The sequence below is a fragment of the Chaetodon auriga genome, chromosome 6, assembly GCF_051107435.1.
Source record: "Chaetodon auriga isolate fChaAug3 chromosome 6, fChaAug3.hap1, whole genome shotgun sequence".
In the NCBI taxonomy this organism is placed as follows: Eukaryota; Metazoa; Chordata; class Actinopteri; order Chaetodontiformes; family Chaetodontidae; genus Chaetodon; species Chaetodon auriga.
This window is the reverse complement of record NC_135079.1, coordinates 6,611,561-6,639,219: the sequence shown is the minus strand read 5'-3', so window position 1 is coordinate 6,639,219 and position 27,659 is coordinate 6,611,561. Positions and strand designations below refer to the sequence as shown.

The 27,659-nt window shown below is 42.3% G+C and overlaps 1 protein-coding gene across 2 annotated transcripts; it reads left to right on the top strand.

The window, feature by feature from the left end:
- The first annotated feature begins 889 nt into the window (after positions 1–889).
- Positions 890–27,659, top strand: ankrd26 (ankyrin repeat domain containing 26). Of its 2 annotated transcripts, XM_076732795.1 has the most exons (45): positions 956–1,756; positions 2,060–2,348; positions 3,315–3,429; positions 3,536–3,709; positions 4,096–4,202; positions 4,310–4,447; positions 4,752–4,912; positions 5,039–5,065; positions 5,366–5,402; positions 5,485–5,554; positions 5,634–5,685; positions 6,061–8,396; positions 8,563–8,767; positions 9,951–10,012; positions 10,096–10,195; positions 10,464–10,568; positions 11,041–11,108; positions 11,194–11,263; positions 11,368–11,412; positions 11,955–12,218; positions 12,313–12,414; positions 12,496–12,566; positions 13,024–13,896; positions 15,196–15,371; positions 15,777–15,992; positions 16,628–16,658; positions 16,747–16,888; positions 17,002–17,215; positions 17,379–17,562; positions 17,719–17,865; positions 18,205–18,667; positions 19,009–19,514; positions 19,657–19,809; positions 20,012–20,187; positions 20,389–20,482; positions 20,666–20,692; positions 21,059–21,136; positions 21,735–21,869; positions 22,001–22,113; positions 22,582–22,729; positions 22,906–23,196; positions 23,292–23,527; positions 23,689–23,932; positions 25,910–25,955; positions 26,082–27,659. In XM_076732795.1, exons 2-45 carry the CDS (start codon positions 2,149–2,151, stop codon positions 26,210–26,212), a joined length of 9,333 nt encoding a protein of 3,110 aa, XP_076588910.1. In that variant the 5' UTR covers positions 956–1,756; positions 2,060–2,148; the 3' UTR covers positions 26,213–27,659. The 2 variants fall into 2 exon arrangements, with proteins under 2 accessions (XP_076588911.1, XP_076588910.1); XM_076732796.1 differs by lacking the exons at positions 5,039–5,065; positions 6,061–8,396; positions 13,024–13,896 and adding an exon at positions 5,779–5,975 and having other exon boundaries at positions 890–966.

Here is a 27,659-nt window from a genome sequence, read left to right as displayed (position 1 = left end):
ATTAACCTCCACTTAAGTACAATTAGCACTCTCCTCTGCTTTTCATGTTGTGGTACTTCAGTATGCACAGTGCAACTATACTCCATATAGTCTAAATGAGGAGCACATTATCAGCACTACAACTTCATAGCACTCTCCACTGCTTTTAAAGTTGCTCATGTGTCACTTCAGCATGCACAATGTGACTACTCCAGATGGAGTCTAGATGAGGAGCACATTATCAGCACCACAACTTCAATTAGTGTTACATTCGTATGTTATGTGGTTGAAAACATGGAAAATTATGTGTCTAAATTGCTTTTATCATAGTATATGCGGCAGGTCTAAGTAATCTCCTTTGGATTTAGAAAGAGCTTACTTTGATTGCTTGTTATCACTTTCAAATAATTATTATCCCCTCATACTCCATCTCAAATCATGCTTCACAGATTTAACAATAAATACGTCACAGGTCTAATCTCTGCCACAGTCACTGTTTGTATTTTTTGGAGCTATTTATTTATTTATTTTTACATAAGCGAGCTATTCTACAATAAGGTGGTGCATTGGATTTAATGCCTGAATCAAAAAATCTAATCATCTACTAGTTTTGTTCAGTGTTCTTTTTCTTTCTGAAGTAACTGCTCTGATTTATATTCAGAATGACTTTACTGGGTTGACCATAACAAAATGCATGGAACTAGTGTTTTCTTTGTGACAGGCAAAGATATGATTTCAAGACAGATGTTACCATCAAGTGGTAAAGTTTTGCTATTACACAGCGAGGCTTCATCGCCTCCGAACAACCCTCCGTGTCTTGTAAACCAACCTTTTACACACACTGAAGCCGGCTATTGGCCAATGAAAGCCGTCGTTGCCTCGAACTCGTTTCTGATTGGTTTCTTGAAAAACCAACAACCAGCACGCTTTTCCGAACCTTCCTTACCTTTAGCTCCTTGATTATAGTCTGACTCCGACAATCAACAGGTTAGTCTTTGAGTTAACATATTGTAGTTAGTATTAATTACGCACACGCTCACGTGAATTCGAGTATTCAGATACCCTCTTTGTATCTGTCTTACAGTTATCGTTAGTAACCTCGCTTTAGTTGATACCGATCTCGGCTTTGATTTCTAGCGTTCGCTAATTAGCATTGAGTTAGCATGGTTAAATTTGTTTCATCCAGATTAGCGTTAGCTAACGACAAGTATTTTTGAACCGAAACGACTCTCGCACATTAGCTTCGCCGTTTCAGCGCCGCTGTGACAATCCCCACTGTGCTCAGCTCTGCTACAAATCCAGTTTAAATGTGGCGGTTTGCATCATTTGTAAAGTGACGACGTGGGAGGCGCAGCACGGAGCCAACTGAAGCTAATGTTGCTAGGCAACAAATGCTAATCCTGAATATAAGTATAGGTTTTACACGGTTAATACTTAGCTAAATTCTTAATTCTGAAATAATTCTTTAAACACAGTAATGGTAGCTGTGTTAGTGCGTATCGTATAATAACACAAAATAAAACGGCGACTTCTCGATTATTGTCAAATTGGGTAGCCTCTAGTCGTTACGTTAGCAAACCATTTGTACGGTGAGTTACCATGGTAACAAGCTACACGATATAACGCTTCGTTCATATCAACAGCGCTGAGTGACGTCAGCCAATTAGGATTTCTTCGATTTTGTGCGTCGTCGGTCTAATCGGTGTACTCAGGAAAAGCTAGCATACTTTGACAACCCAGGTGCTGAATAACGTTTTAGAGGACATTCTGGTGTAAGGTATGGTCAAGAAAATTAGCCTGTATGTAGCTTAGCCTTTACTGAAACGCTTGTGACTAACTACTGTGTTTTTACCGTCCACCTAACGCTACGTTAAAGTAGTTAAGTACTAAACGATATACGTATTGCCTCCCTATATGTGCTGTTTATTATCATGCGTGTATGCACCAAAGGTACCTCGCTTGATCTTGCCATGAGGAGCACTACTTGTGTTGCTCTTTAAAATCTTATATCAAGCAACACCGCAGTGTTCCCGGCGCGGTTTTATACGCTTCTAATCCGCTTTGTACGTCTTATTTTTAGGGATGGGGGAGCTGCCCGTGGTGATCCTCCAGCACCAGATGAGTGGCAGGTAGTGACGGTGCAAAAGCAATGTCTTGCTGCCCTGTACAATGAAGAAGATATTCAGCTTTACTAAGAAAAAGAAACACCCGTCCGGTACTCCTGACAATGGGAGTGTGCTTTCTGTTGGCTATGAACTGAAAGACAAGGACCTCGGGAAGGTTCACAAGGCTGCCTCAGTGGGTGATTTGGCAAAGTTGAAGCAGCTTGCTAAAAAGAATGATATCAATCAACTTGACAAGGAGAACAGGTAATTGGGATTGAAGTTATGGCCATGAAAGCCATGTTTGTCTTTGCTGGATTAATTGCTGTCTACATTATACCGTAGTAATACAGTATATTTGATAGTTTAATGTCATGATCTGTTGATGTGATCTCTTACACTCTTGTCTGTTTCGTCAGTGTGTATATTTATGTGTGTTATATATATATGTGTGTTATATATGTGTGTGTGTGTGTGTGTGTATACACACACACATACATATATATAAGTATTCATCAAATGGTAAATGGTAAAATGAGTAATAACAGGATTCATTTGTTTAATGAAATTGTCCCCTGACAGATTAAGGCAGCCATGCAGATGGATATGATCTATGTGCTGACACACACATATATATATGTGGCAGCTTTAGAGATATATTGAGTACAGAATGCAGTTTGGAATACTTTCTGTATAGTAGACCTGGGTTGTGGTAAAACGATGTCCATTATTTGAACAGCAGACTGCCAGCTGTTTAAAGAACCACCTAAAATGTACATGACACCCCATTGTGTCTTTTCTACTTACGTTTCAAAGTAGGATCTAGTTACCATTTACAATTAGTGTGTCAGAAGGAACTGAGTGGTGTCCATGGAGTGTGTGGGGCAATTTAAGAAATTGCTTGTAATAGGGAAAAAATACCAGGAGTGGAACTTGTCAATTATTGTAAGCCACTTAAGTCAAAGGTGTCTGTCAAATTAAGGTAATGTAGTAATGACGATCTTGATTAAAGAAGAAACCTTTCATGAAAGACCTGTGCTCCAGGCATCATTGATACAAAGTATGTCAGGCTCTGCAGTGAAGCAATGTAACTTTGAAACAAGTTGTTTGGAGGGAGGAACTAATGAAGTTCAATAGCTGTAAAAGTCCCTGTAAAGGTCACATGAAAATGGATGTGTTTTAGTAAGAACAAGAATGCTTGCATATGACAAACTATCTCCTTTATTGTTGCAGAACTGCACTTCATATCGCCTGCGCCAATGGACATGTTGAGGTTGTGCAGTTCCTTCTTGAGGGCAAAGCCAAGCTTAACCTATGTGACAATCAAAATAGATCCGCCTTAATGAAGGTAATCCTGAATGAGATCGATTGATTCTTCATTTAATGTTAAATATACTGAGAGGATCATAGTTGGTACAGATCTCCACATTCATGTCCGTTCTCCACTCTGTCAGGCAGTGCAGTGCCAGCATGAGAGATGTGTGAGCATACTGCTGGAGAACCATGCTGACCCTAACCTGGTGGACATCAATGGTAATACAGCCTTACATTTAGCAGCAAACATCCCATCCATTTCAACTGCTGTCTTGCTGCTGGAGCATGAGGCTGACATCAATGCACAAAATAAGGTAAAACTGTCTTTTTTTTCTACCTCAGGTTGATTTCTCAGCCTTAGGCCAAACATCAGGATACTCATCGGTTAATACAGACAAAGTATCATGTTGCCAGATGTATTTGAATTGTGAGTAGATCCAGCCAAGATGCTAGCAGTTGGACAATATTTATCAAACTGCTGTATCTTAATTGTAAATATTAACAGCCACCATTTATCACAATTCATACTATCAGAATAACAGCCAAAAATGGCCATTAAGGGAGGCCTTCTAACGTCTGCTGTTTTGTTTTAATGGTATGGTGCACAGCACGTCAAAGTAGATATTTAATAGTTGGTGTACAAGGGGATGTTGCTGTGCTGATGAGTGAATGAGGTTGTTGATTGTCATCTTACTTCTAGGAAGCATTCACACCCTTGACTGTGGCAGTCCGTGAAGACCACATCGAGATGGCTGAGTTTCTCCTCAAGGAGGGTGCTGATGTGAATTTTATGGACCAAGATCAGAGGTCAGTACTAAGCAATGCCACATTTGTAAGCCACATCTAATATTCTTAATGTTGCTGGATTCATTGTTAACATTTAGTCATGTTGCTGTCATTGATTTTACCTGCAGGTCCCCACTAATGATAGCGGCTGGCAATGGGCAGATTGGTATGTTGCGGCTGCTGTTGCGGTTTAATGCAGATATCAGCCTGAAAGATCGCAACGGATGGTCAGCAGATGACCACGCAGTGATGAACGGGCATCATCCGTAAGATGTGCTTCTTTTCTTAGCACTTATGTTCCCAGGGTGGTAGTTCTTCTGTAATTTATGCATTTGTGGTGTGTAAATCACATAATTGAAATAAACTGAACAACCAAAATCCACAAATGGGTCATTTAATTTGTTTTCGATGTTTATTTCATTCACTATGAATCCATTTTGTTTTTAGTCTTCTTCCTCTGTTTTTTTCCTTTAGTTCCCCCTTACATTCTCAGGGCACATTTGCACACCTGAAAGCGCAGAAGCAAGCCTTTGACAATTTGACATTTTCAGTGTCTTGTCTCTTTTGTAGTTGTTCCCTCCTGATCATTGAGCACAGCACTCAGAGGAATGATGGGCAATCCCTATCACATCAAGGTCCGAGCAAAAAGAAGAAAAGAATGCTTTTGGGCAGTCCTTCCCAAGATGTAGAAGCAAGCTTCTCTTTGGGAGGACCAGCTGCTGACAAAGATGGTAGGGATGTCGGTTTTTATCACGCAACAGTGATTGAAAGTGGTTCGAGTATGTTATTGTGTCAGTTCGTTATTGACTTTGATTATTTCATTTATTCCTCATGCTTTACCTCTTGACTGGATCTAGAGCATGGAGCAAATGAAGCAGGGGGAGGTATTACTTTGCAAAGATGAGCTTTGTCAGCAAAATTATTCAAATGCTGTCCATTTCTTGCCAGTAAAGATTAACAGTTAATAAGGATGGATACTCAACCTACTCCTACTGTTTCCAGGAGATTTGAAGTGCTTTTTGCACCACATTTTCTTCTGCTTTTTATCATTTAGATACTCTTAGGATCTTGCAATTTGACTGTTTTAATAATAAGAAGAGATAAAATGTAACATATCTGTCTGGAACTGATTCAAATGAGGCTAAGTGTTGATCGACTGAAAACAAGTTCCTGCTTTGTTGCAGATTTTGAAGACAATTCACAGTCGGAGTCACTAAGTCGGTGAGCACAATTTTTTCTTGTGATTTGCAACTTACAATAACAGTTGACTTCCAGAGACAAACCATTCATTTTCCCTCTTCAGGGTTTCAAAAAGTGCTGGGGATGAATGGCCTTCGTCAGAAGACGATGATGAATCAGGTTTAATTGAAAAGGTTGGTGTGACTTTATGTTCTTGTGAGGTGTGTTTCTCCTAAATGTGTTCTGGCCTTCATTAGAAATGCTTTCTTTCAGAAACCACAGAAGGTAAACCTGAGGAAAATGATTGCATCTAAAAGGGGAGAAGGTACTGAGATTCTTTTAACCTTATTCACTTGTTACTGTCCCCTCCATAGTTTGTGGTTTTTGGTCGTAATTGTTTATCCTTGCCTGCCTTTAGCTTCTGCACTGCCTGACAGATCCTTGAGTGGTACAGAATCTGAGCCAGAGAGTGAAAATAGAGTCCAGAGAATCCCATCGATCCCAAAGGCTTTACCATCCAGCAGAACTCCACAGCACCCAGTAGATCCCTCTCCCATTTCCTTCCTATCCAAAGCACCCCAGATGACTTCTACCCCTAATCCACTCTACAGAAAGGTAAAATGTTTGTGTTGAGGCTTTGCCACTTGCATTGTGTTGACATCTCTCTCCTATTTTTCTCCCAAATGTTTAAAACAAGCAGACAGTGCAGCTGAGCAGCCTTCAAGTAGTAAAGCAAGATCAGACTCGCAAGAGGGAAGCTCGGAAGCTGAAGACTCTGAGGAGGAAGTTGGAGAAGAAGAAGAAGAGGAGGAGGAGGAGGAAGAGGAAGAAGAAGAAGATGATGACGATGATGATGAGGATGAGGAGGATGACGATGAAGAGGAAGAAGAGGATGACGAGGATGATGAAGATGAAAGTGAAGAGGAGGGTGGGGAAGAAGATGAAGAAGAGAATGAATGTGAGGAGGAGAATGGTGATAACTGTGTGGCTTCTGTCGAGGCCAACGCTACTGAATTTGAAGATCTTCAGAAACCCTCTGTTACTGGTACCCCGACGGTTATCAACAGTGCTCCTGCTGAAAACTTACCTGACACTGACATCTCTCACAAAGGTGAAGCTAGTTCTGGTATTGTAGGTGAGAATGTAGGTACCTCAGAGAAAGATACTCCAAAAAATGACTTTGATTACCCACCTGGAACGACAAGTTATGCAATACCAGTGACATTAGATGTAGAGGATGATTGTGTCGTGTCAGCCGTTAGGGTAGAATCAAAATTTTCTGATGAAGATGACAGCCTTGGGAAGGAAAGCATGTGGTCATCTGACCAAAACAGGATTTCAGACATGGGTTCAGCAGGAGGCCCCACACCATCCAGACATAACGCAGAGACTCATCCACCTGCTGAGATTAAAGAGGAAGAGTTTGAAAAAGAAATGGAAGAGGATGATGATGATTCCTGGAGCAGTAAACAGAACAGTGGTGATACAGTGTGGAATGACAGTGATGATGAAGAAGATAGTCAAACAGGGCGACTTGGTCGCAGCACAGTCCTTGCTAATCGAAGAAATGTGGTGCCTGAGGATGGAGAAGAACATAAAGACTCTGATGCTGAAGATGATGCTGAATCAAACAAAGAAGCTTTGAAAGAAGAGAAACGTAGATCCTCATGGGGCTCCTCATTAGAGGACAGTGATACAGACCTACCCGAAAAAAATGAGGTCAGCAAGGAGAAGCTCGATCAGAAAAGTGATGTTCGGGCATCAGATTCACAACCAGAAGCAGCAACACTGCGTTCAAAAAACACATCACCCCAACCAAATGAAGACCACCAGGATGCCTCATGGGATTCTTCATCACCAGTGGCACCATCTCCAAAATGTGTCTCACCTCAGCCAATGATAGAGGAACCTGTGTCCTCTTTGGGATTAAGAAGCACTCCTCAGTCCAAAAACACACCAGCAAAAGCAACAGTAGATGAATCCGAGTGGGATTCTTCCTCTGAAAATAACGACCAAAATGATAACGGATCCATGACTAAAGGTGAAGCGCTGCCGTCAGTTCCTACAACAAATATTGTAACAGCAAACCAGTATGGAGAGCAGCAGTGTTCTGATGGCTCATGCAAAGAGCAACATGAACAGAGTATTGAGAAAGAGTCAAATGACCCCTCCCCTGTAGTGTCACCAGTACCTGAGGATGAAACAATATCTAGAAAGAAATTATCCGATAACAATGATATTGAATCAGTTGGTCAGTCATCACCAATGGCAGGAAAATTAGGCTCAGAGAATGACAGAAGTGATGATAGTAGTTGGGATGACGAAGATGAGAGTGATGAGTCAGAAAAGCAGAGGACAACAGCAAAAGAAGGTAATGTCTCAAAGACCCATCCTACCCCAACCAAGTCACTGTCACCAAAGTCAAGGACCGGAAGTGCAATAGACAAGGAGTTAGAGGAAGAGCCTCAAGTGGATGATACTGTGGGAGATGGAGAGAAAGACAAACAATCTGCTATTGATGGAAACGATGAGTCTCCAGAGGAGATCAGGCTGGAGGAGGGAAAATTGGTTGGTGGAAAGAAACACAGTCCCAGCAAAGACGAGGATACAAGTGAGGACTCTGACAGCAAGGACCAAAAGCTGCAGTACGATTTTTACAGCGCCACAGTCAAAGTGTCTGATGTGGGCGATGATTCTGATAACATTCCTGATGGATGCCTGTGTGGATCCAACACGATGGACAGTGATCATGAGGCCAGATTAACCGCATATGTTCCACTAGAAAACAGAGCTGCCGTCGTTCCCCAAACAAAAGTGCTATCAGGTGAAGAACCAATAAGGGAAAATCTTTTTTCAAGCCCTCCCACTAAAGACGATGTCGCTGCTGGGCAGCACCATGACTCGGACGGGAGCGTGTCTGATGAAGTGTTACCTCAGACTGACATTGATGATGTTGATCTAGACTCACCTGACGAGGCAGAGAGCATATGCACAAGAAATCAAGAGCTCAGAAACGTTGAAGTGCCTGTTTTTCAGGTAAAAGACGAGTACAACAGGTAGATTTTAGTTGTAGTGTAGCTGTTTCTGAAATACAGAGTTGCTCGCGGTTTGATTAGTGTTTTTCTATTCATTGGAGATGCACTGTGGACACATGCACCAGTTGAAATGGGTTAAAGTACATGATTATGATTTTTTTACACAGAAAGAAGATTCCACCGAGGATGAGGATGATGATGATGATGATGATGACAAAGAGGAGGAGAGAGATGATGATGATGATGAGGAGGAGGAGGAAGAGGAGGAAGGAGACATCTCAGATGAAAATGATCAGCCTGAAGAGAGTGCAGAGTCCCACGATGCCACCTTACCTGCTCCTCAGACCGAAGTCTCCAAAGATAGGAAAAGAGGTAAGGAGCAAATCATTTATAATAGACGTTCTAAACATGTTATCAGTACCTGCATGTGGACCACAGACATGATTATCCACCAAATATTTCAACCTCAACATGTCGTATCTAAGGCCAGTCCTTTCCCGTATTTAGATCAAAGCACAGTCCTGCCCATGCCATTAGTTACTGTGGCCAACTTTAACACCTTACTGACAACAAACATGGTGGCTCCGATTTCGTTCAGTCAAATGCAATGCTATGTCTTTTGACTTGATTCTGGTTTTCTAATCATTTTTACACTTAAAAACAGTACAGTTATGAGCCATGGAGATGTAATTAGTTTGCAGTAACGTCACATTGGACAGATAACGAAGAGAGGAAAATTAACTGTCCAATGACAGAAAAAGTGACAGATGTCAGAAATACATTATCTGGTGATTCAGTAAGGTCGTTGTACATGTCAGGTTTGTCCATTCTGATGGAAGCAGACTGAAAGGACACTCGTCAACCCCTTTGTCTTTATTTTTTTTCTATATAATGACGCAGATCATTTATAGGCAACGCTGTCACATAATTGTTTGCTCTACTGGCCATAGGATTTGTGCCATAGCAAAATAGCAATATATTCTTATTTTATGCTATTTAACTGGCAAAGCCCTCAGAATTTGCATTTACTGCCAATCAAATGAGGGCAGGGGCATGACTCAAGGGCAAAGTACCTGGAGATGCTGCTCGCATCTGTGCCTCTGTCCGTCCAGCTACCTGTACACTTAACACTGATACTAATACTTGTATACTAATACATTCTGCGGGAATAGCGGGCAGTTTAACAAGATAAGGGGGTTTGTGACTCAGCCTTTTTAACAAGATATAAACCAGCAGGCCACTTTGCTCCTTGATGTTGATTTAATAACGTGCTGGTGACATTCTGGCTGAGTGGGGAGATGATACCATAATAACTGTGTTGTTGTTTTGTAAATGTGGTCATACACTAAGGAAAAGCAGGGAAATCAAATTTTAAATACAAACGATACATCATGAATTGTTTTCACTTCAATTGTTGCATCATGAATTGAAAACAAATCACATTGTAAGATTTCTTCTGCATCTTCTGCCCCTGTCCAAGACATCTTGATTCATTAAGAAACTAGCGTTGATTTTCAGTTATATCAGTGTAATTAATCTCCATCTGTTGAAATAGACTTCCTTTCTGAGCTGGGTCTGGAGAAGGGAGAGGAAGAGTCGGATTCTTTGGACTCAGAGGTAGAGTGAAGGCACATTTTGGAATACTTTATAGGATTAGAGGTTTGCCATCCAGGTCTTACAGATTCATTTTTCTCTTTCAGTCCCACTCTGAAAACCCCAATATGCCACATGAAGAGAAACAAAGCTTGCATACTCAGGATCAAGAAGAGGTATCTCCTGTTCAAGAAGAGATTAAAGAAAGTAGGTCTATTCTATGTATTATTTTATGTTATAATTTTTTTTTTTTAAAGCAAATCATTTCAGGCACCATTTCATGCTGCAGGACCAATGTGACCTTATTTAATTACAATCATTGAAAACTGTGCTTTAGTGTATTAATGAATGCAATGATGTTGTGTATGAATAATGCTTCAAACTTCCAGTTTTCAGTCTAAATATGGTGTAGAATGTGTAGTGCAATATAATTTCAAAACAGCCTTTCCAACAGTATGTTGCATTTCTTTTGTAGACTTGTTTTATATTCCCTCTTTTTTAAGAGGGGAAGGAAGCAATAGGATGGCAGCGCTAGAGCCTCGAAGGAGTGTAGGCAGGCCGAGAGGCTGCCAGGGAGAGGGTATGAATGTCTTGACTCTTAGGTCTGAGGAACAGCATGTTACCCATACCAGAGGCCTGATCATCACCTCATGATCACCACAAGAGAATGCATGCAGCATACACCACTCCGTCCTGTTGCTACCTTTGAACCTCTTTTCCCCAAATTTTGGACTTTAAGGGCCACAGGTTCTTCTTAGCTTGCTTGGTGTCAGCAGATTTTAGCTCAGATAATAATTGGTAAGTGAGTGCGGCACTTATCTCGGCTTATGCTGAACTTGTGTCCCAATAAAACCAGAACGGGGAATCTAAATGCTTGTCTGAGGTCTAACCATGCATCTTCATGCTAATTAACCACAAGCTCATTTACATGGGAATGCTTTTTACACTGTTCTGACAAACTCATCCCGCTTCACCGGAATATTGTTTTGTTTTTGACAGAAGAAGTTAATTGTGTTGTCTCAAATATGACAGACGTGTCTTGTCTCTTGCAGCTGGAAACAACAATAATGGTCATAATGGAGGCGAACATGTTGATAAAGATGATACTGTACAAAAGGAGGTATGTTCAGCAACTAAATCCCGTAAAAGGTCAAATACGTTCTGAGCTGTTGGAATCCAGTAACAGTGTCTTTCCTTTCTACTAGACTGAGAGGGCAAAATGGGAACCACTTAGTGTTTTGAGCAAACTTGAAGGAGATAAAGACCAGAAGACAGGTAAATAGAATAATCTGGAGAATCATGGTTTCTGTTGTTCTAGAATTTAAGAATTTAATTAAAGAACTGTTTGTGTTTAACTTGGTGCGTTGTTTCTTTGACAGACTTGATGGAAGAGCTTGGATTGGGTGATGTTGATGATCTCGAAGGTAAGATGAAATAATAAATTCTCCACTTTGTTTTAATATTTTTGAGTCTGTTTTGTTATTCTCCTCCTTAACTTCATGTGATCACCAGACAGTTGTTGGTGATCATCTAGTGTCTCAGTCTGCCCCTAAACTCAATGCACATGCATCCTTTTCAGGTTTGCTGCTGATAAATTGTCTGATATTTACAGAAAAGCACCCAGTAAATTAGTTTTTAAAGCTTTCGATTAAAGTGATGTCTATGCATGCAACACTGACTTTACTACCCTTTGTATATTTCTGTCATCATACTTCATGAAGCTCAAAAACCAGGTCAGTACACATAGCTGTATATTTGAGGTGAACTTTGTAAACTGGTAGCTGTAGTTCCTCGTATGAGACGTCAGTATGAGAGAGTGCAATAGCAGCAGTCTGTCCCTGATCCTTTGCATTGTCTTGCAGGTATAGTGGTGGAGTAGTTATGGCAATGTAAACTGACATCCTACTCTCAGCCATGTCAATGTCATATTTGTTCATTGACCTACAGCTTCTTGTGTTAATAACAGATGCGTCAGACTGGGACTCGGCCAGTACTACCAGTAAGAGAACCCTACCTGGCCGCAGAATGGCCTCCCCTGGCCTTGAAGAGTTTCCAGAATGCTCCAATCCATCTGTTAAAGAGCAGGATGAAGACACTGCTCCAGCAGCACCCCTGACGCCTCAGAGGAGCATCCTATCCAACAAGAGACTCGGCACGTCCCCTCCGTCCGTGCCCCATCCCCAACCTCGAGCAAGGAAGATGGTGCTTCAGAAGCCAGAGAGTGAAGAAGGTAAGGCATTTTCAGCCCTTCGGTAATGTTGTTTAACACATGCATATACCATTGAATCAAAGAGTACAATCACGTTTTGCTTTCTCTCATTCAGAATCAGATTGGGAACCAGACAATTTGATGTCTTCTTCCAGTACAGCCAAAATTGACACTGAGCTGCAGAACATAGCTGAGCCTCAGGCAGTTTGTAGACCAGGTGAGAGTCACGCATCTTTTAAATATTCCATCAAACATTTGTTTGTCCTATGCTCTGAATGAGAACTCTCTGTCTCCTTAGGTTCTCCTGACCTCCCCCTGATGGCGAGTGAGAATAAAAGTAATATAGAATCTGACAATCAGCAACAGAAGGTGAGAAATACTTACATTATACTATGTCTACACATTTCTAATTTCCCTGTGTATTTCATTTCACTGTTTTTGTTTTTTTTTCCCAGACACCTCATCATCACTCATGCTTTAATATGTGCTTATTTCAAAGTACAGTTATATTGAAAAAAGCTATCCAAATTTAATTAAACGATCTACCCCAAGATCAAAGATTTATGTTTGGTTTGTTTTGGCTAGTTGTAAGTGCCAAGGTTGGTCCATCCCAAATAACATTATTGTAAATTCAAATATAATATAATTTCAAATATTTTCTATAATTCAAATGTTGTTTGCTAATATTTTAAGAAGGGATATGGAAATGTCATGTTGAAATGACTCCATGTTTATTTGATTATTGTGTATTTTAAGTCCAAACTTGGTTTTTGCATTTTTGTCTTGTCTGTTTTGTGTTTTTCCTTGTCCACCCATGCCATCAAAGGAGAAAGATTATGCAGTAGATGCATGTGAGTTAGCTCTCAATAGCCCATGCCCATCTGGCCCTGTGGGCTCTGACACTGGAGAACAGGATAATGACTTTAGAGATCCGCACAGTCCTGAAGAAAGAGGTGAAGCAGGTGATGACGTCCCATGGGAGAAACGTTATGAGAAGCTCTGGGTAGAGGTGGAGAAAAGGGAGGTAAAATCCACCTTCAAGAACGTTGCTGGAGAATTAAAAGAGAAATTTGGTGAACTGCTTAGATCAAGGCGCCCTGCAGAAGATGTCACAGAAAAAGAGCATGCCATGGCTGAATATACGTCTGCAGAAGAAGAATCAAGTGATGAAGAAGAAGGGGAAGTCATTGTGCGCCCCACGGCCAGAGCGAGGAGTACGGTCCTTCTCACCATACCTGAGCAGAGGGAGTCTGGACTGGAAGACTCTGTGACAGAATCAACTGACAAGTCAGTTTATGAGGACAGGATGCAGGTCTGTGAGCATCCAGCCAGTGAGAGCAGCATGTGTCGAGAGCCAGAGCTGCTCACTGATGAGGAGTGCAGATCTCCTTCGCCACGACTCACCACAGCTCAGAGAGACCACAGCATGGATCGTGTTACCACAGCTTTTACTAATGGTCATACCGTACCCGTGTCTGATAAGGCCAAACTTGGGCCGTTCCAGAAACCACATCTGGACCTTATCTTGAAGGACAACACCGCTAATCTAGATGAGGCTGAGAAGAACCGTGCGAGTTCAGAAGAGGTTCCTGAGGAATTCACCAAGTCTCGCCCCCCGTCACTAAGCAGATGTTCAGCATCTGTCCCAGGTGTTTCTGACGAGGAGCTGGAAGAGGACATGGAAAGGTTTAAACTTGAGGTAGGGATGCTGAAGGTTGTCTTCCTGGATTTGGAGAAAGAAAAGGCCCAACTCCAGAAAGAGGTAGAGGATGGCCGCCCCTCCCATAGTCGCCTAGATCGCCTCTCTTTCTCTTCATTTCATCCATGTTCTTCATTTCTTTTAATCAGCTGTTTAAGAGGACCCAAACTGACCATCATCGTATTCTTTGTTAGATGTTCGTTTGCCATGTCTTCATGTTTTTTTTCTTTTGGTTTGATTTCAAGTACAAAAGTTAATCTTGCATGTTTCTCCTTACATTTTTGTGTCTTTTTAACTAACCGTTAAGACATGTAGAAGTGAATTTGTTGAAGGTCATTTGCACTGCAACCAAGGAACGTTCGGTGCTGACTAGCAGTTAAAAAATATTGGTCATTTCGTCAGGAGTGCAGTCAAGAATACCAGACAAAGCTTAGTCTTGTGTGTTCTTCAGTAATAACTTGTCCTTCATCGTGCATGGACTTCGCATGTATCTTTGTGTTGAATGGCTTCTGTTGGATAAAGTCTTTCTTTTTAGGTGATGTGGTGTGAAGATTGTTCAAATAATAGCCTTCTTTGCCCGCAAAAGAAGTGCCGTTGTCATGATGTGACGATTGCTGGATGTTTTTTTTTGTTTTTTTTTTCCTTTTGATGCATGGTGTGTGTAAGTTATTCTTTATGCATACATGTGTTTCTCAAGCAGGCATATCTCCATGGAATGAATAGGTTTTGTTTTTTGACCAGCCTTTGGAGCATTTGGAACAAAGCATAGAAGAAAATATTCATTTTGCACATGTCTTTGCAACACAGTTTGGCTGTTTAATTCATGGAGAGAACAACTAATGTCAGTGAGATGGTGATGTAAATAACATTCAGTATATACTACTGTATTGAGCTCACATGGAATTAGTGAAGAGTCCTTTGTATTCTACTGTCTTCAGATTCTAGTTGAATTTTTGGGAAAATCTCTTGCAGACCACTGTCTCTCCTAGTTTTTGGACGTTCACCATTCATATCAGACTGGCCAAAATTGATGAGATTTCTCTCAATTCATGTATTTAGAATACCACAGCAAGCATTGCGATGCATGGAATCGTGCTTGTAATTAACTGAAAATGCAATGTCAAATAGAGTAACCACAGTAAGGTGTTAGGTCTCCAAAGGGAGGGGTGACACTAAATTATGTATGACAAAGTGTACAAGTCCCTGCTCCAAAACGCATCTTAAAAGGCTGGTCCCAACCCGTTTCATTCAAGAATAGTCTCTGAAGTGCAGTTATCATATTTACCCTTGTCTTTTCAGGTTGGTAAAGAGGCGACAAAGACTGCAATGGAGGTGCACAAGTCCAGTACTTCCTGGGATACTGGCGGAACGGCATTGGAAGAAGTGGGTGCTGTGAAACTTGAGAGCAGGTTAGGATGCCTGTCAAGTCAAGTTGGAGCAACTCAGCAGAAACAGCAGCCTCTGGCCACCAAGAGGTATGACTTAATTTGGTTTTGTACATTTTTTAGGCCCTGACACTTAGCATTAGCAAACATTAACTATTGCTTTTATGATTTCATAACATCACATTCACAATTCTCCAAATTGAAAAGTTAGATATGCAAGAAAAGATTTTATTTTTGCTTGTGTGTGTGCATGTGTGTATGCATGGTGTGTGTGTGTAGTTGTCTTGAATTGAATTTATAACAAACTTTTCACTCAGTACTTTTTTGCTAAATTTGTTTTTCAATGACATATTCAACAGAAAGAGTCTGGTCTAGACTTTTGAACTCTCTGTGGTTTCATTTAAAGAGGGCTTTCTTCAGCAGTACCTCTAAGGGCCCCAACATGTACAGTAGATGTCACAACTCATTGACTGTCAGGTTTGTTGCTCTCCATAGCACCAACGAGGTACCAGTGCAATTGCATCTCCCACTCCAGCAGACCTACAATAGCAACAAACACGAGGGGCAAGCTGTAGAGGAGAACTTGCAGCTGGAGCTGGTCAGAGGGGCCCGGCGCAGCAGAGCCCCTCAGACCAACCCCCATGTTAATGGAGATCCTCTGTCAGTGTTTGACGATAGCACTTTAAGTGAAGTGTCGGACGATGAAGGAAGGTATATATGCAGTATGCCGCTTTTTTCACCTCTCTGTTACTAACCCATGAGGCGTGTTCAGTCTGAATGCAAAGTGAATTACAGGCAGCCCAATTGTGTTCAAAGTCAATTTACAGATTCACTCTGAGAGCTAAAGAAGGTGTCTGTGCAAGTGAAAAAAATGAGTCAAATTGGAAAAAAAATCATGCTTTTCTGAAACCTGCAGCATTTTACATCATGAGAATATAGAGAGAAAAGAAATAAAAGAAACAGGAGGAACATAAGAGAACCTACTGGAGTTGTTGGTAAGTTAGAAGATCATGTTTGTGCATTAGTAGTTTGTGATGGATAAACACAGACTTCTAAAACTTTCTAAAAGTCACTACATTTGTCTGAATAAGCCAAGATGGCAATTCACTTTGCATTCAGTCTACACAAACCTTCATAATATTGGTGGTGGGCGGTGATTTGGGTGCAGTTTTTCTTGATTTTAATTCTTCTGCTCCATCCATAGTTGCATGACTGACCACAGATTTTCCAAAAATGAAATAGTATACTGCATTATACCATAACACTTCCAACAAATCTGCAATGTAGCTCATAGTCTGAGAACACACAAATAACCTGTTTTCCTTCCCTTTGTTTGTTGGCCTCAGGTTGTCAACCAATGGACAGCAGAAAAACGAGGTAAAACGCCAATTCTGACAGTAACTAAATGTTAATACAGAACGAGAAACTGAATGATATTAAGACCATATTTTGTGTCCATATTCAGAACCCTGAAGAAATGGAGATGGCAGAAGACTTTGATGAACTCACTCAGTCATCGGACACAGCTACAGATGACATCGACTCTCCCACTTCAGGCTATCGCCACGCATCCCTCCTCATTCAGAAGCTGGACTCGGCCACTTTGGGTAGTTGCTTCATTGAATTTTCAAAATACATGTATATGATCTCACCATTGAAAGCAATATCCTATACAGACTCTGCTATATTATAACTATCCGTCTATCTATCTCTCTCCCAGACTCGAGAAGCATGGTGAAGCTGCAGAACATTTTTCATGAATATGAACGCTCCATTCAGAAGGCAAGAAGCCGCCATGGTTACCTGACAGACAAGGTGAGCCAGCTGGAAATGGAGAGGGCGGAGTTGAAGAGCTCTCTGGAGGAAGTTAAAGATGTTAAATCGGGCTTGGAACGCAACCAGCTGGAATTGCAGACTGAAGTCACAAACCTCAAGTGAGAACTACTTCCTACTACAAGAGTACTCTGTATTTGTTTCTGTACATAGTCTCAGTCTCTCTTCTCTTATTCCTGTGCAACATATCTTATGTGACTGCCTGTTTTGTGGGTATCTTTTTTTATTTTGTAAGTTGAAATTTCTGTCTGATATTTGGCATAGATTTCAGCTCAAACAGGAGCAGGAAAATCGCCGCAACGCCACCATGATGTACAACACCACCAGAGAAAAGCTGAGGAGGACAGAGGAGCAGCAACAGTTAGAGGTTCAGGAGAGACAGAAGGTGGAGCTCACCCTCAGGAATATGGAGCTGGAGATGAGAACACTGGTCAACAACATGAAACAGGTACACCCTCTTAAACATCTGGTGTCCAAAGTGTGCAGTGACTTTGTTAAGCTGTTTTTGTTGCATTGATGTTTTGTTGTATTGATTTTATCAGTCACTCGCTTGTCCAGTCGTCATATGATTGTTACATTAGTGGGTTATATATCAACCCCCCAGCTTGAAGAGGACCACAGTGAGACCCAGAGACTGCTGGCTCAGGAGCGCAGTGCTCGGACACTGCAGGAGAATCTGCTCAACAGAAATCTCCGTAAGCAGCAAGAGATTGAGGATGAGAGCAAGAGAAACATAAGCAGAAGCAATGAGGTAATCCTCAGAGTGATATCCATCAGCCTAGAGTGTATTAGTTTGGTTTTGGTTTAGATATCATTCTCACTGTCGGCACCCATTGATGCTGTGTTTCTTCCTACGTGGCTGCTAATTAACAGAAAAATGTTAAGTTAATGTTAAAATCAGGAATTGTAAAGTAAGAATGGTACAGTGTGGTGTTACTTATAGATTACTGTTAGTATTACCATGCTATACTAGATTACTATTTGTACATACACATTTTTGGGAATAAATAGTACATTTTCAAATCAAATCTGTACAGAAAACCTGTCCTCTTGAGGCAGTCTTAATATTTATTTTTTCTGTTATTCATAGGCCTTGTCTCAGCTCACTGAGGCCAGTGACAGGGAGAGGGAGTTGCTCCAGCAGAGTGCTAACTTACAGGAGCAGGTGACCATCCTGAAAGCAGACCTCGAGCGTTTGCAGGCCAACAGCAGTCTCAAGGAGAGCCACCTTTTGGAAGAGAACGAGGCCCTCAAGGAACAGCTCGAAGATGCTCGGCGAGATCTCAAACTCAACGGTGAAGCCCTGACCCAAACTGTCTTCAACTGCAATAACCAGGTGACCACCCTGAAGTCTGAGTTGTCTATAACAACAACCCGTCTGGAAAATGAGCGGCAGACTCGTGAAACACTGGAGGCAGAGGTCGAGTCCACTCGTACCCGCCTGGCTGGAGCCGTCAAGGAGACAGAGCTTTGCTTGGCAGCTCAAACAGAAACAGAGAAAGCTCTGCTCCGCGAGAAAGAGGAACACCAGCGTCTTAAAGACAGACTCACAGGTTAGTAGTGGTAGGAATGAATGAGCAGCCCCAAGCACAGACTTGGCTTGACTGTAGCAGCTGCCACTGATAGCTAGATTTGATTTGCCATTTCAGTTGATTCAGTTGCCTCTGGTGGCATGAATTTTCCCTAATTCCAGATGTAACTGCTCAGAACCAGTGTCACTGTTTACCCTGAGAGACCCTGATTGGCTGATGTACAGGTTACTCTGTCTGTGCCGCTGCTGTGGTCTACACTGGCTGCCATAGATTGTATTGAATTTTTTAAGCAGCATTTTGTTTTGTGCATCTTTTTTTTACTGCTTTCTGTCTTGCTTAACTCGGAACTTGTTTTGTAACAGGTGAGACCGCGAGTCAGCGTGAGGCGGTCAGCAGCCTGTCCCAGAAGCTGTCCAAGGCAGAGGCTCGCGCAAACAGCATGGAGAACGAGGTTCATCGGGTCACACTGCAGCTGACGGAGAAAGCTTTACTGCTGGAGGTCCTACAGCGGGAGAAGGACCAGGCAGCTGTACGTGTCAAGGAGCTGGAAGCTACTCTGCAGACCGAGAGGGAGCTGGTCAGCCGTGCCGGAGCACGCCAAGAGGCCACACAGGAGCGGTTAGCCCAAGCCCAGAGTGAGGGCATGTTATTACGGCAACAGCTAGAGGAAGCCCAGAACAAAGGTGTTGCAAAGGAGCGTGCTGTGACAGACGCCCAAGAGCGCTTCAGTGACATCTTGTCCAAGCTGCGCTCTGACTGCGAAGAAAGAGTACAACTAGTGGAGGAGAGAAATAAGGAGCTCGCCAGTAAGGCTGCTGATCTCCGAGATCAGATCTACAAGCTAGAGGAAGAGAAGAACGAAAGAGAGGTAAGACAAGGACTCTGCAGGGTAAGAGGATTACCTCTCTGCTTCCTCCAGACCCACTTTGAGCCTTTCTTCCACATGCTGGTTCAGATCTCCCTTTATATCTCTTCAAAGTCTGCTTTCTTCGTCTTCCGTCTGTGCACAGACTAGTGTAAGGCAGCTGCAGCAGGAGCTAGCTGACTCACTCAAGAAGCTGTCAATGAGTGAGGCTTCTCTGGAGGTCAACACACGCTATCGCAATGACCTGGAGGACGAGAAGGGCCGGCTCCTCAAAGACTTGGACAGGCTCAAAGGAAAGGTAACGGCAGGGAACAGTGCCGCCTTGTGGCAGTATATTCTCATCACATCACAGATACCAGCTGTATTAATGAGTATGAAGCAAGCACTGCACTGAAATTAGATGGTTCATTGTCACTGTTTTCAGGTGGTAGAGCAGGACTGACAGGTGAGTTCACTGTTAACATTGCTGATGAGGTGGATGCTTTGTCTCCGTCATGTAGCTGGAGGAAAGCGAGGACCAGTATGTGCAGGCTGAGAGACGTTTTAACAGCCTAAAGAGCGTGCTGGATGAAAGGGAAAAGGAACTCACCACGGCTGCTCAGAAACTCCAGGAGGCGCTGTCCGCCTCAGCAGCATCTGATACCACCATCAAACAGCTGGAGGAAGCTGTGCAGCGGTACGTCCAAACACGCAGACCTGGGACTGAACCATCGATCAGTTTATTTTATTTTATTAGATACCACACACAAAAGCTAACTCTGTAACACAGATGTAATTACAGATTCAACAGCATGTATTAAATGCATTGTCTAGATGTGTTTCAGTATACACAGTGTGAATGTCTGTGATGCAGAGTGTCAATGTGTCGTCACATTAGGCTCGAGATAGAGAATGCCAGGCTGGAAGCTGCTGCAAAGCAACAGTCCAACAAAATTGATGCACTTCAGAAAGGAGCTCAGGAAGCTGCCATGGTGAGTGATGATGTAAACAAAATACAAGTGCCTGCACAAGCACGTTCTCGATGCACTTTAAAATACAAAATACTACAAAATACTATCTATATGTCAGTATTTTGATTCGTCCGTTCTGATATCAAATAGCTGATTTACATTATGAAGCTGTTATTATATTTTAAGTATCCAATCTTTTTCCAGCTATCTGACTGCTCACCTGGAGGAGGGGTTGGTATTGTGGATGTAGGCGTAGTTTCTCTGTGTGGATTTACCTCTATTTCCTCAAAAATGATATTAATTTATAAAATGATAACATCGTACGGTGTATTTACAAAATGATATGCTCTTGGGCTTTGTGGGGTTTTTACATGCAGAGGAAGTAGTAGCTTTCGGTCGGTTTGGGTTTTTCTTGGTGACATCAACATGTGTTTTCCCCTTAAGCCTGATCTTGGTATGTGGGGTCTTTTTACTCCTTTTTTCTCTTAAGCTGCATGATGCATGTCACTTCATTCAGGCTAAGTGTTGTTTCACAGCAGCAACACCAACAAAAAACTGTTTCATTTTAGTTTCACACTGCGTTTCTTATTTCTGTAGGTCAGAGGTCATTTGGAGGACTTGGTTACAAACCTCCAAAGCAGTAAGATGACTTTGGAGGACCAGCTCAGTAGAGAGGTCGGTGGCACATTTTGTTTCCTGGCTATGAAAACCTGCAGCTTGGATTTTCATTTCTTACTCTCATCTTCTTCTCTAGGATTTGTGTATGTAACTCACCTGAGACCAGTGCGAGCAGGGACTTTCTAAATTTTGGGGTAGCCAGCAACATGAGAAAAGCAGCAGAAGTAGCCTAAATTTCCCCTTCTTATTATTACCCAGAGAATCAAAGTTTTAACGATTTTTTTATGAAATCAAGGCAGTTGAAATATCAGATAATTTAGAATTCAACAAACTATTTTAATTGTGTTTCTTGGAGTAGTGCAGTGAACAGGAATATCAGTAAGTAGAGGCTTTAGAAGCAAATAGTTCCTCTTTCTGGAAAATAACAACCTACCACAGGTTTTATTCACCTCAGTCTTTCTCTTTCTGAGACGTTCAGTCATACACACATTTTCTATAAATTAGCCTCTCACAGATAAGATGAACAGCTGGCAGAATGTCTAGTGTGTGATCAGTGTAACAAAGCTGACAGTAGCTTCTTTTTTTTTTTTTTTTAATAAATTATCACTTCTTTATGCAAAATGTTAACTAAATGTCTTGTCTGTGTCTTTCTTAGGTCCAGAAGCAAAGCATGCTGTCTCACACAGCCCAGGACTCTCAGGCCTTGTGGGAGGAGGAGCTGAAGAGCCGCTCTAAGTTAGGACTGCGCCTGGCAGAGCTGGAAAAGGAAAAAGGAGAACTGAACACCCAGGTGATCACAGCGAAGCATTCATGCACTGGCTGGTGTTATGTACAGTACATGATGAATTAAGTAGCCAATCCCTCCCGTAAAGAGACCGTGGTTTGAGTCTGGAGGGTTATTGGCCTGTTTTTGTGTTCCAGATGGAAATAGAAAAGAAGAAAGCCAAGAAAGTAGCGGAGCAGAAGAAGGCTGTAGACACCCGGCTGGATCAAGAGATGAAGAGAAACACAGAGCTTCAAAAAGAAATGTACAGGTGACTCCTTAACCTCCTCCTCGCGTCCTCCTCACCTACGGCAGCACCTCCTCCCACTATTTAGGCACAACTAGGATCCAGTAGAGCGCAGCCTTTCCTGGCTTTCGTGGCTGTGGTGCATCGATGTGTGTATCTGGTGTATTTATTCAGTTTTTTTAACTCGACTCCTCTTCGTGTGTAAAAACTCCCTGCAGGTCTTGTGTTTGTCTCGTGGTTTTGTGTTTGGTATTCTTTGATGTACCTTATTCTGGTGATGATTTACAGTCGTTTTGAGTTTGCCTTTAGTGAGAGGTTGTTTGTGTGTGTTGATGTGGTTTGAATTTGTTACACTTACAAGTTAAGTTAAGTTAAATACAAGTGCACAGGTTACATGTGGTCAAAACTGGTGGTACCTTTGTGCAGGATATGTATAAATAACAGCACTTTCCTTATTTTTTAATATGTGCATTTTGTGCATATGTGTTTAAGGTTGCGCACTTTATTAAAGACTGCAAAGAAGAAATTGCGGGATCAGGACACAGCTGGAGCTGAATTTAGCTCTCCTATGAGCAGTCTGCGGATGGACCAGGGCAGACACAGCCAGGCCGAGGGTGCCTTTGGACGAATGAAAGATAAGGTTTGCCTGATACAGCGCTGCGATTTTGACGTTACCCCCTAAATGATATACTACTACTGCTAGTAAAGTTTGGAACTTTGCCTTTAGCGACCCCTTGACTCCCTTAGATGTGGTGTTACACCTCAGCTGTTAGAACTTGGCCTCAGACGTTTCCTCCGTCTGTCCTGCGTTAACAGTTGGACGATCTGCAGGTGCAGCTGGAGAAGGAAGTGTCCCGTCGCAGCCAGCTAGAAAAGGTGAACGGGGATCTTAAGGATCAGCTGGCCTCCCTGAAGAGCTTGAACCGCAGTAATGACCAGCTGGAGAGGAGTAAGAGGCAGTTGGAGGAGGAGGTGCTGGACCTGAGACGCAGAATGGAGGTTTCTCAGGTGGAGCAGAGCCAAGTGGAGCAATACCGCCGTGACACAGAAGAGAGGGCCCGTCAGGAGATACAACAGAAACTGGAGCAGGTCAACCTCTTCCTGCAGGTAAAACATCTGGCGGGAGAGCTGTTGGTGTACATAGTTGCTGTTAAAACATCACTAAGCCTGATTTCATATGATTGTGTTCGTCTGTCTCTCAGACTCAGGCAGCATCCCAAGAAGCACTGGATCAGATTAAAGCGGCCAACGAGGCCAACCTGCGCTCCCAGCTGGAGCAAAAGATCCGGGAGATGGAGGGGGAACTGGGCCGGGCCCGCACCACCCAGCAGGACAGCCTCAACCAAAGAGAGTCCGTACGCACGGAGCTAGAACGATACCGCCAACTCTACACAGAGGAGCTGCGTCTCCGCAAGTCTCTGGCTGCCAAACTGGAGAGGTGAGACCAGCTCATTCTTCACAGTTTAGAGCTGGGTTTTGTGGAGCAGATCAGTCTTTTAATACCTGGTTTCTAGGGTGGAACCAGACACCACGCAGCGCTGATGGTGACAAACCTCTTATCATATCAACGATTAACCCTTTGCTGTGTTTTCCCCTCAGGGCCAACAGTCGGCTCGCAGAAGCCAATTCCAAGTTGCTCAACGAGCGCAGCAGATCTCTGATCACCAGCAGCATCCCAAACGGAAGCCTTGGAGGGCCCTCGCTGGACGTGGGCTCTTTGGGTTCCCCGGCACACTATGGGGCCACACTGGGGCCCCTGAACAGGAGCCTAGGCCTGGGATTCTCCCTCCTCAGCCCTGTGACTGAGGGACAGAACAGCAGGGTTGAGGACTACCTCGCCAAGGTCTGTACACTCATTCCCTCGCGCTCATTACAGAGGAGTATTCCTCATGTGAGTTTATTTACTTTGGGCCATTTTCATTTCCACGACATCATGGTTGTCAGCGTTGTTATTGTGTAACTGGTGTTTTGGTCAAAGATGTTGCTTTTTATTCACAGGGTAGTGTGTTTTTACATTGTCATTACAGTAAGATTTTTCAGATTGTGGTCAAACATTCTCAAAAGAAAGACTTATAAATATTGATCGTATGGCTTTCTAAATTCACCTGTCTTCCCTCTACAAGAACACCTTCGAAACTGAACTTACTGCTTCTCCCTTTTTATTTATTTTTTTTCTTCCTCCTGCACGCTGTCTCTTTGCCTTTGCTTCTTCTCTGTCTCTATCCTTTACGGTAGTGGGACTTAACTTGTAACCTGTCTTCTATTTCTCACTCTTTTAGCTTCTAGCTCAAAAGTCTGTCTCTCATCTCTCTTCTCTTCAGCCAGACTCATAACCAGGTGTGTAGATGTGCTTAGCTTAGTGTCTGATTGGCTGTTGCTCCCTTCACCCTGCTGGTGGGCCTACATCTTTGGCTCTGTTCACACACAAACTATGATGTTTCGGGGTCCACACAGTGAAAACAAAAACAGACTGCAGATGTTATAGAATGTGAAAGTTTTATACACAGCAAAATATATATATATATATATATATCTACTGAGCGTTCCCAATACTGCAATCAGAAGAATGTAATTGTTTTTCAAACTGTGAAGTATGAGACGAAAATTATAACTCTGTTATCAAGCCAGTTGTCTTGAATTGGAAATTAAAAAAAAAAAAAAAAAAACTGCAAATGTGTTTGTAATTTCTATTACGGCGGTCGACTTCGCTGCAGAGCTTTTTCCTGGTTCATCTTTCAGCAATTACATCCTTAAGGGACTCAAATGGTTGGCATTGTAACTGAAATAACAAATAGTCAAATCAGACGTTACAAATGTGGCAAAACCCACAAAAATAAGACACTCCTGCAAAAAATGTAAATGATAAATTCAAGAGGTTAACAGAATTTCACTGATGTGCAGGAGCCCTGTGTTTTGCACTGTGTTTTTAGTTACCTGACAGACTAAATGAACCCTCGTCCTTGATTCTCTGCTTTGAGTTGATTTTCTTCATGCTCTGATGCTGACTGGTGGAGTCACATGATGTGGCTCTTCTTGAATTTTGATCTATCCTAAAGCTGATGTGGCAGAGAGGTGAAACATCAATACTGTATTGGAGAGGCGTGAGAAGCCTGCAGCCACAGCTTACGTACATATGACCAACACGCCAACCATGCACGACACTTTTACAAAGTGCACCTGAGCCCATGCAGTAACATCCTTTATATAGTCATGTGTTCAAAAAGTGGTGAACCTCGCTCCATCCTTGCTTGGGAATGACTGAGCCTTTCTGGAGCATTCCACTACTTTCCCAGTCTTTAGTTATTCCTCTCCCAATTTGTTTAATTCTGGAGAAATTGCAGAGAAATACAGTTTTCTCCGTTATGTTGTGTGTGTTGCACACAGACGTTAAAGGTTTAAAGGCAAGATTCATTTAGATATTCACCAAAGCAACATCTTATGCAAAGTATTTGCATCATTTGGGCAGAAATCTGACATCCGTCGACCATATTGTGTCAGCTTTTGCTACTGGACTTAAAAGGCAACATCAAACAGCCTGCAGAAACTCTACGCTAAAGCAGAGCTTGCATGCTTGGCATGTCCTGCCGTGTTTCACTAAGTGCTCCGGATTTTCTTGCAGTGTTTCTTTCCATTATTCAAGTATTTGTGACTAACATGCCTTGCCATTCACCATAGTCTTGTGTTTGGTGGTGACGTATCATCCCTGTATCTTTGTAATATATATTTCTAAGGCCGTGTTTTTTCAGTTTATGTTAGCTGATATTTGCCATCAAAACATTAGAACTCAAATCCAACTGAAACTTTCCCTTTTTTTTTGCAGATGCAGAGTGAGCTGGATAGAAACATATCAAAGGAATTAAACAATGGTGAGTGCTCTGACACTGGAAACATGGCATGAATCTTACTGTGCTGTAACGTATTTGCTGAAGGAGATGGTAGCAGTGTCTGACTCTGCTCAGTGATGGTAACTGTGGCGTCTCTCTGGTCCTCAGCCTCAGCAGAGCTGGACGTGTCTTCAGCCCGTATGTCACCCGTAGGCTCTGCCTCGAGGATGGAGCTGGACCCCGTCAGCAGGGCTACGCAGCAGTACTTAGAGGTACTAAAGAAGAACAACATGATCTGAACACACGTCCCAGCTGCTCGCAGTCAAACATATTGCGGCCATTAAAACACTTGAAAGCAAGATTATGCAAGAGTTGGTATTCTTTGCGATTTGCCGTGGTGGAGCTCGCCTCTACACAACTGTCGGAACTATGGACAGCCGTACACGTGCATTTGTTCTGATTTCAATTCTTATGATCAAGAACTAGCAAGTCGACAACTTTAGAGCCAAACATCAAGCAAATGCAACGACACGGCGTAACGTAGCAAGCCAGATAATATTACTTACTTACCAACAGCAAGAGGACAGCTCGGCGTCTGTCGAGCAGCCTTTTATTTTGCATACAAGACAAGATTTCCTCTTGTCTGGCCTCTTGGCTGCTGAGCCCGGTTTGTTGCCCTCTCGGCCAGCACCGCCCCCACCAGCATTCCTGCTGGGTTTAGCAGCAGCTACAGCTAGCAGCAGTTAGCACCTACTTTAGCAGCAAGTGAAGCTATCTGTCCAGCAAGAAACTCCGTACAGAGAATTGAGGCAGAGCCGCCAGGGGACATCTGAGGGAAAACCACCCAACACTTTGATCAGACCTGGCGATAGTCAGGTAGTGCCGTAAAGCACTGCACACTTCTCACAAGAGATGGTACCTGCTCAGGCCCAGTTAGCGCAGAGTGGGGATGACAGAATGGATTTGAAGCTGTTGTTTTAAGGTGAAACAGTTGCATAATGTTGTTTTAAAGACTGACCAACAATAAACCACCGCCCAGTCATACATGTAACACCAAAAATCTAACATTGTATGTATTTACTCTCCCTTCTTTTATGAAAGAAGGTGAATATAATGCACATTGCACTTAACCACTCAGGAGCAAAGGGCATGAGTCATATATATATTGCACCATTGATGGGTACAGTTAGAGAGAACCTCGAAAGTATTTGTTCCTCCTTATTAATTCTGTTCTGTTTTGTTCCTATTAGCACAACATATATATATATATATATACAGGATTGTGGTTTGGATTTTTATTTGTGAATATTGGTGTTGCTAAATTTGAATTTCTAAGTATTTGATGTACAGTATGCATCACTGATCATTTTGCCAAGATGTTACATTTGGTACGTGCCATCAAATGGTGCAATATCTGTCTTGGTCTTACTCTATTCGACTCATTGGAGTATTGTGTTTGTGATTATTTTATTTATTCTTTTTTTTATTATTATTATTAATGAACATGATATACTTGAACAAGACGAGCTGGAATACTCTCTGGCTATTGAAACAGGGTGACCACATTTGTATAACTGTCTTTTCACCTTTTGGTTGGCTCGGTTTTAGAGCCACCAAAAGTGAAACACACTTTTTTTTTTTTTTCCATTATTGGTAAATAACAGAATCCATATAGGAAAACATTTATGACGCCTGTACATTACAGAAGACTCTAAAGTTGTCAATAAAACGCTAGAAAACCCTGAA